The following is an 8,850-nucleotide window of genomic DNA, read 5'->3' as shown; positions in this document are numbered from 1 at the left end:
AATGTATTGCCTACCCATGTTAAAACTACAATAAAGTATAGCTTGCATCAATTATTTCTTAAACATTGTTTTACTGCACAAAAATGTGACAAGGGCTCTGTTTTGGAGACCGATGTGGGACTTTGTTGCCGTTCCTTTGGGTTTTTTTTTGTTTTTGTTTTGTTAAATGGATGTAGGGAATTTCTTTCTTGCAAAAATGCGCATTCTCTCCAATTGGCAAGTTACTGTGTTAGTAACTGTGCAGTCTAGAAAAAATGTTCATGAATTCTTTTATTTTTTTAGAAACTTGTGGTTAAATCATCTTCGTAATTATCTTTACAAAACTATGTAATGAATTTATGCATGCTATAATTAGACCCTGCTATATGTAACGTATACGCCTGGGGGTTACTTCCTATATTTAAGTGGTATGAGTGTGCCGCAAAACAGGCTCACTTTTTCATGCCCTGCTGGTGAGAACAGGGTCTTTTTTTAAACAAAGTATTTGTCTAGAACAAGATCGCTTATTTAACTGTTTAAGATAAGTCTAGAACCCTAGTCTAGAACTGCAACTATTGTATATGGTCTACAACAAGGTATACATTTTCTGAGCGTGTATAGAACAGGGTACGCTGACCTATAGTTGTTGATTTCTGTGTCATTTTGGTCTCTTGTAGACGGGTGTCTCATTGGCAATCATACCACATCTTCTTCTTTATATGTTTTTCAATATTTCTTATAGAACAGAGTAACTATATATTCCAATGTTTTCTGGTTAGAACAGGATATGATTTTACAAGTGTGATGTCAGCACAGTTATAACCTAAAGGATAGTCAGTAATACCTCCCCCACCCCACCCCGGGAGTAAACGTCATAGATTTGTCCGTCATTAGATTGGACAAGTTCAAACTGGATTTGCTGGACAATTCAAAATTAACCTGAGAAAATTAAATGCCTTTTGTCTTACCGAAAATTTTGTTCCGTGATGATTCACATTTAGACCTTTTTTCTTGAAATGACTACTGATGATAGGTTAAATACCAAAACTTATGACAAACGCGATGATTTTAATTTTCCTATAGTCAACTGCCCATGTCTGTGTAGCAACATCTCAGCGGCACCAGAATATGGAGTATATGTGTCTCAATTGAAACGTTACTCTAGAGCTAGATCAAAGTACGTTAATTTTGTTGAACGAGGAAAACTGATTTCTTAAAAGTTGCAAAGACAGGGCTATAAATCAATCAAATTAAGGTCATCACTCAAGACATTTTACGGTCGACATCATGAGCAGATTGGCCATTATGACAAAAGTGTGTCAGAAATCATATCTGATATTTTCCTCAGTCATAATAACATTCCATCATTACCGAACTGAAAAAACTGAAATAACACGACGGGTGCCGTATACGGTGCAGGAAATGCTCACCCTTCCAGAGCACCTGATTTCACTCTCGGTTTTTAGTGGAACACGTGTTGTTTCTTAATTATTATTTATAACTGTTGATGTGTTGTGTTGTTGTCTTTTGATTTACGAGTCTTTGTTTACTCCTTGGTTTTGATTGTTATTGTCTTTCTTCTCCAAAGTAATGATGGACTTACTTGCATTACTTACATGTGTTTCGAAGGCCCTGTCTTCGTTCTGACATTTGGCGGTGGAAGTGCAAAAACCTGCAACTGCAGACTGTGACAACCGACTATAATGCGTGTTTGGGCAAATATAACGGCTCAACGTTGTTACCTACTAGTAGCATGCACACACCAGGAACCTAATGTTCAGTGGTTGCCGTTTGTTGATGTGGTTCATAAATGTTTGTCGTTTCTCGTTTTTTATGTAAATTATGGACTGTTGGTTTTCCCGTTTGAATAGTTTTACACTAGTAATTTTTGGGGACCTTTTATAGCTTGCTGCTTCGTGTGACACCAGGCTCAGTGTTGAATACCGCACTTTGACCCATAATGGTTTACTTTTACAAATTGTGATTTGGAGGGAGAGTTGTCTCATGCATTAGCACTCATACATCATCTTTTTAAATCCACTTATCGCCTGTATAGTAAGTGTCCAAATCATACGTTATAAATAAAATAAATAGTAAGTAATCTTAATTAATATGTAAATTTTCCAGCTGGCAGTGGCAGCAGGCCCAAACTGTCATATGGTTCACAATAACGCATAAGAAAAGTGTTGTGCATTGTAATGTGTTTGGAAAGGGAACAATTTCTAGTACTCGTAATAAAAGAAAAGAGAGCAATTCCATGATCACACCAGGAAATATATTCCATATCCAGCACAACCAGATAAGCATGTTTAATGGGCATATTATCTCTAGGAATATTATAAAATCGCTATATGAATAAATGTTTTTAATATACCAAAAATAAAAATCTTGTTGAAAAATATATCAAGTACTTTATTCAGTTTACTATACATGTTCAAATGCCGTTACATTTTGTTCCTATTAGTGAAATTCAAATACCTACATTTGGAATTGTCTTAATAATTTCGATAGGAATTGGCTTTCAATTCGAATATGATGCTGATTTCATCAAAAAATTGGATAGATACTCATTTTAAAAGTTTTAATCCACTCCATTCCATAACTTTTTTTATTTCACCAGACTCAGATGTAATTCTGTCAGTCATATAAAAGAAGATAGGAGGAAAAAATACTTGTATCATTGCTATAGCTGAAGATCATTCATTTAATAATTTAGAATAAAAGAAACACGATTTTTTTTTTATCTTTGATAATTTTTTCTTCTAATCTTAAATTCACACATTTATCAAAGAGGATCATCAAAAATACGGTGCAATACATCTCGCTGTACCTATTATACTTACGTCATTTATACAGGTCACACCGTTCTAAATGACTTGATTACATTCGGACAAATTATGTTAATTATTTTGTTATGACGTCAAAAATCATCCAAAATCAATTAAGCAATCAAATGTATTGTTTCTGTTGTAACGTACATCTATGATACCTAATTGTAGTTTGATTATCACCAATACCTGTATACACCTGAGAAATCAATAACTTAACTGATTGGTGCGTTGGGAATTACCTAACCGTAACGGGATCTCGTTTCGACACGTTAGTTTTGTTGTGTACCTTACGGAAAGTCAAACAAATCGTTTTAAATTGATATATTGATAATGTCACGGTTTAAATTTATTTTGAAAAATGTGACAAGCAGTTGTTAGACTTTGATTTAACTGCTTGGTGGGATCTAAATATCAGTTCTGTTAATAATTATATTACTTAGGATGGAATATACCTGAAAAATACATATATAGGAATAATTTCATGGTCAATTGCCATGGCGCAGCCTGCAAATGACACCAAAACGACGACGAAAGGGGGAGGGGAACAAAACCTAACGGTAAGATAATCTAGAATTTTTGCTCTTCATTTTTTCACTTCGGTCCGACTACTGTAGGCTCAGCCTTAATTAATTTTATTTAGATCATCTTCAATAAATATAGTATTCCCGTCACTTTAATTTTTTTTGAAAAGATAATAAATAACACTTTTATTTTATATAAACCATTTGTTTAATTTATATCAATTACGGAACCATATTATTTACAGGAAACACATTTGAATATTTGCTGTCACTGTTATAGATGTTTTCAATATGAATGCTTTATTAACTATTTCAGCCTATTATTCCTTTATTAATCCGTGAAAAAAAACTTTATATAATTCCAGGTCTAGATAAATGTGTTATTCCTACTTTAAACAAATCCCATAAGTTTGGGGTGAAGACATGCAAACGACTCCCAATCATTGCCAACGAATAGAAATGTTTTAGTTGAAGAAAAAACATGTATACATGAGCTGATAATATAATATAGACCTTTAATTTAAAATTTTACTTTAGCTTAATAAGGATTTGTGTTGTAAGACCATACGGCTAAACAAATCCTAGCCCTGACTAATACATGCATATTTTTCAGTATTATAATATTGTCCAGATGTATAACAAAATTAACACTTATATATCCGGACAAATTAAACCCATTATAATCAATTTTGAAACCTTTAGAAACAAACCATAAATTTCTTATTTTCTCGAAATTCCAAACATGCATTATTGTCCGCATTGCTGCAGTACCGTACTTGAGTTTACATTTAGTAAAGTGATTTCCGGTCGTAAAAAATATTGTTGCGACGAAGAAAATATACATGCCTGTATTACTGATTTAAGCACGAAGAATGATTCGTTCACAAAGAAAGAAGGCAACAGATAGTATAAATTTACTGGATAGCCAAACTGGTGCATAATATAGTTAACCTCTTCTCATGCAGCTGTTTAGTTCAGTTTCTTGTATATTCCTCCATTAAATGTGGAGCACTACCCAAAGGGTTTTTAGCAACTATGTACACCTTAAAACATAGGGAAGCTGTTACTGGTCATGCTGATGATTTCCTATAATCCATAATTCGGAGTTTATCACATGTATTTTAACCTTTTTACATATATCAATGCATATTCGTGCCATTTCGTTTTACATTCATCTCACTTCTGCAGTTTTTGTTTCTGGAAGATTTCTACTCTATAAAAACAAAAAAATTGTGCTTATTTGTTTACAAAAGAGGGGGGGGGGTACGAAAATGTAGTAGACCTTTTATCAAAGGTATGAGGATTATAATTTAATACACCATATATGCGCCTTTCGTCTATGTAAGACTCATCAGTGATGATCAGATCAAAACAGTTAAAAAACCAATCAAATACAAAGTTGAAGGAGCATTGAGGACCTAAAATTTCAAAAAAGTGATGCCAAATACGGCTAAGGTAATCTACTCCTGGGGTAAGACTTGTCATTGCTTGTGTAAGAAAATCTTTAGTTTTTTTGAAAAATTCAAAGTTTTGTATGACAAAACAGGAAATTTATAAAAATGACCATATAATAAAAATACTCACAATCCAACTTAGCATGCTTAGGAAAAGAATTAAATTGCAAAACAATGACTGGAAACTTGGAAATTAGTATGGCGTTCATTATCACTGAACTAGTATATATTTGTTTAGGGGCCAGCTGAAGGACGCCTCCAGGTGCAGGAATTTCTCGGTACATTGAAGACCTGTTGGTGACCTTCTGCTGTTGTTTTTTTATTTGGTCGGGTTGTTGTCTCTTTGACACATTCCCCATTTCCATGATTTCCATTCTCAATTTTACTGATCAATCTTAGATTTTGTTCATGTTGTATAATATCTATTTTAGGTAGCATTAAGGATACGACCTCTGAACGAAGATGAAAATTACAATGGAGCAAAAAGTATTGCACATAAAGTACAAGCGAAGGTATTAAAGAAGCTTATAGCATGTTATATAAGAATCTATGTATAGCATTAGAATCATGCCTTGAATGTCAAATTGTTCACTTGCTGACATTTTAACTGTAAAGTACTTTTACCATGTTTACAGAATTTATGTGTATCAAGTGCAGGTCAATATTTTTGTGTGGTTAACTTTTTTCTTCTAATAACACAAAATCAGACAACACCTTACATTTCCTTATGCATTTTCAAACAATCATTTAACTCATCCAATAAAACAATGTCAGCCTTCATTTTTTGGTATTATAAACAGTCAGGGGTACTACTTGTACAAGTTGATTTTATTTACTTGAAGAAGTAAAAAAAAATATACATATATAAGTAAATAAATAATGTTTAAATAATCTCCCCTTCATTTTCTCAAAAATTTACTTGTATAAGTAAATTTTTCTTACAATCCAACAAAAATCCTCAAGTTTTGAGATGTAAAATCATGCCTTTAATGATTTTTCCAAGGTTTGCTCAAATTTTTTAATTAAAGTTCAATGTTTCATCTCATTAGTTCAACAAAGAAACTGATTGCGCAAAGATCTTCAGTATTTGCGCAAGGCCTTCAAAAATTGCTCCTTGGGGGCTTGTAAATGAGCAGTGTTCTGAAGATAACAGACAAATGGGATTTTCATTGTCCATGAAATTGCACTGAAATGATTAGTAAAGACATCTGCAAAGAGCAGATAATCTAAAATTCTATTAGAGCAAACAAATCCAAATATTTCAATAAAAGAAGATAGGATGACTTTTTTACTTCTACAAGTAAAAAAATCTGAATGTCTAAGGGACATAACTCAGCCAATATTTTTTTTTACCTATACAATTAAATAAAATTCACTTGTATAAGTATCCTACAAATTTACTTATATGTGTATATTTTATTTTACTTCTTCAAGTAAATAAAATACACTTGTACAAGTAGTACCCCTGACTGATAAAGTTATAGGTTCAAAAGCCTTTTTCTTCATTTGTTCTTACCCTAAATAACTAAATGTGTTAACCCTTATTGTCACATAAGTTGGGGTTTAAACTACATGTATATATATATTACCAGTTTAACTCACCATTTTCCTTCCAGAGACAATATTAATGCTTTCACCAAGTCAGGAATTGTTTTCCATTAGTTCTGTTGATTTACTTACATTTTGTACTTATTTATCCTCTTCATCCCCAGTGGCGACTTAAGGCCACATGAGGCGTTTGATTAAGTCAGGTTTTATGGACTGGCGCCTACTGCAATGTACTAGTATTTGAATATACCGTGTTGTTACAATTGTTTATACTTTTTAATTCTAAAGTAGGGTACTCATAAGTACATGCATGACATGTAAGTGAATGCTTAATCTAAAACCAAACATATTTGAAAAACTGCAACATAAACACATTTAGCATTACCAAAGAAATAAAGTATGGAAAAAACAAATACAACAATATGACAATCTGATCAATACTGTCTTAGACCTTGAAAATATTTCTGTGTAGAACAGGAAATTTGATCCCGTTGTTGTTTTCATGTTGAAATGGATTACTTTTTCTGAGATGTCAATTTCAGTGCTTTTTTCTTGTACTTTTGCTCAAATTGGATTTATTTTTTGCCTCGTCAGTCCTATAATTAAAAGTTTATATTTCATGCGAGATTATATTATTTTATTCATCCCATCATAAATAAGATATAACATTTTCTATTTATGTATCTTTTGATTAGAAGATAGAGAAAAGAAATTATAACATATTCCTAGCATATAAACATCACATACAGTTTTAATCACAATCTTTGATGGTAAAGAAATTTATTATTGGAAATCTATATTGAATATATCAATAAAAACTCCTTTGATAGGGTAAAATAAATAGATAATTCAATTGTTGAATATATTTTAATTATAGAGATTTCAAACTTAAAATGAATTGCATACAAATTATATTTTTTTTATTCAATTATTGTATTTAATAACAAAGTGAAAATAAGTTCAAGTTATGAAATAAACAATATCAGCCTAGATAAAAACTTTTGACCCATGTTTAGCTTTGAATTGTTTGAAAAAAACAGTAAGAATAAACTGTTAAAAAACATGAATTACCAAAGAATTTCAAAAAAGAGAGATGAAATTGGTGCTCTCAGCTAATATAAGATAATGGGATATGGTACGATTGCTAAGAAGACAAACTATCTAGCAGTTGATTTAAGCGATTAAAGATCACCTGATGTGGCCTTCAACAATGGGAACAAATTTCAATATTTTTTATAGACTGACATTTTAGAGCTTATCAAACACAGTATAAGTCTATTGTTGAAGAACTTTTATTGACTTTAGGTGTTTTTTCTTTACAAGTGTTGTAGGGTTGTTTTTTTCATTGATATATATACTGTAAATTCAGAAATTATTGCGTGCATTTATTATTGCGATTTTGTCATTTTAGACTTGTATGCGATTTTATTTTTTATGATTTTTAGAAAAATCCTTTTTGATTCATATAAAATATTTCAAAATGCAAGTTTAAATTACTGCGTTTACAACTGTGTCGCATTTTTCGCAATAATAAAAACCTTGCAATAATTTCTGAATTTACAGTAGATAAAAGAAGATGTGGTATGAGTGCCAATGAGACAACTGAGACTCCATCCAAGTCACAGTTAACTAAAGTAATTACCAGTATAGGTCAAAGTACTGTCTTCAACACATTTCTTCTTTTACTCTTATATATATGTAGAAAATGCAAAGTGAATTTTTAAAAGAAAAAGACAAACAAATCAGATACTATGATGAACATTATGAACTGGGGATGAACTTCAATGTTCCAATAAAAGTATTATAGTTTCTCATGCTATTAAAGTTCCTGGTAATTCCTGTATCATGTCCATGAAAAGACTCTTCTGGGAAAATAATTATCGAACATACTCATTAATTCATTAATTATTATTATTGAATATATTTTTTAAATGGTCCTTCAATCAGGTTCATATTGTAAAGTTATTGTGTGTCCTGAATCTGAATCTATGAAATTTAAAGGTCAAAAGCCTTTGTACTGAGATAAGAGCATTCTGTGAAAACAGTTTAAGAACTTAAGGGTAATAGCCATATGAATTATCCATAATGCATTTTGATATTTCATTGATACATATATGTATAAAATGAGAATTTTTTGTTCTACCTTTCATAGGACATTGACAGAAAGAAAACAAAAACAAGTTTGTTTGGATAAACCTTTAGGAAAACCACTGCTCTGGAAATTAAATAAATAAATGAAATAAAACCACAACCATTTATAAATCACACACAGTGCTTAATTAGATAATGTATGACCTTCCCCCTTTTCTGTGAAAAAATCATATGCAGTTGGCTGCCGATCAGATTTAGACAAACATGTTTCTTAAGACTATATTTCTTTTATATAAAATCTGCCATGATTGTGGCATATATAGTGTCAAAATCTCAGTTCAGTGGAAAATTTTACGCTTCCCTCCAAACCCCATTTAGCTATATATAGCAAGCGGACAAAGATACAAATGAAATAAACCCGCTCCT

General features: G+C 31.5%; 1 protein-coding gene across 2 annotated transcripts in view; it reads left to right on the top strand.

Moving 5' to 3' along the window:
- The first annotated feature begins 3,066 nt into the window (after window positions 1-3,066).
- LOC134724661 (kinesin-like protein KIF19) overlaps window positions 3,067-8,850 on the top strand; it is a 41,796-nt gene continuing 36,012 nt past the window's right edge. Inside the window, exons 1-2 of one of the 2 annotated variants that reach the window (XM_063587815.1) lie at window positions 3,067-3,367; window positions 5,217-5,297. In XM_063587815.1, coding sequence (XP_063443885.1) covers window positions 3,305-3,367; window positions 5,217-5,297 — 144 coding nt within the window. In that variant the 5' untranslated portion in view covers window positions 3,067-3,304. Of the gene's footprint in view, window positions 3,368-4,143; window positions 4,265-5,216; window positions 5,298-8,850 lie in introns of those variants that run through there. The other variant, XM_063587816.1, reaches the window with a different exon arrangement.

This window comes from Mytilus trossulus, chromosome 7 (genome assembly GCF_036588685.1).
Source record: "Mytilus trossulus isolate FHL-02 chromosome 7, PNRI_Mtr1.1.1.hap1, whole genome shotgun sequence".
NCBI classification, from domain to species: Eukaryota; Metazoa; Mollusca; class Bivalvia; order Mytilida; family Mytilidae; genus Mytilus; species Mytilus trossulus.
This window is presented reverse-complemented; position numbering and strand designations above follow the sequence as displayed.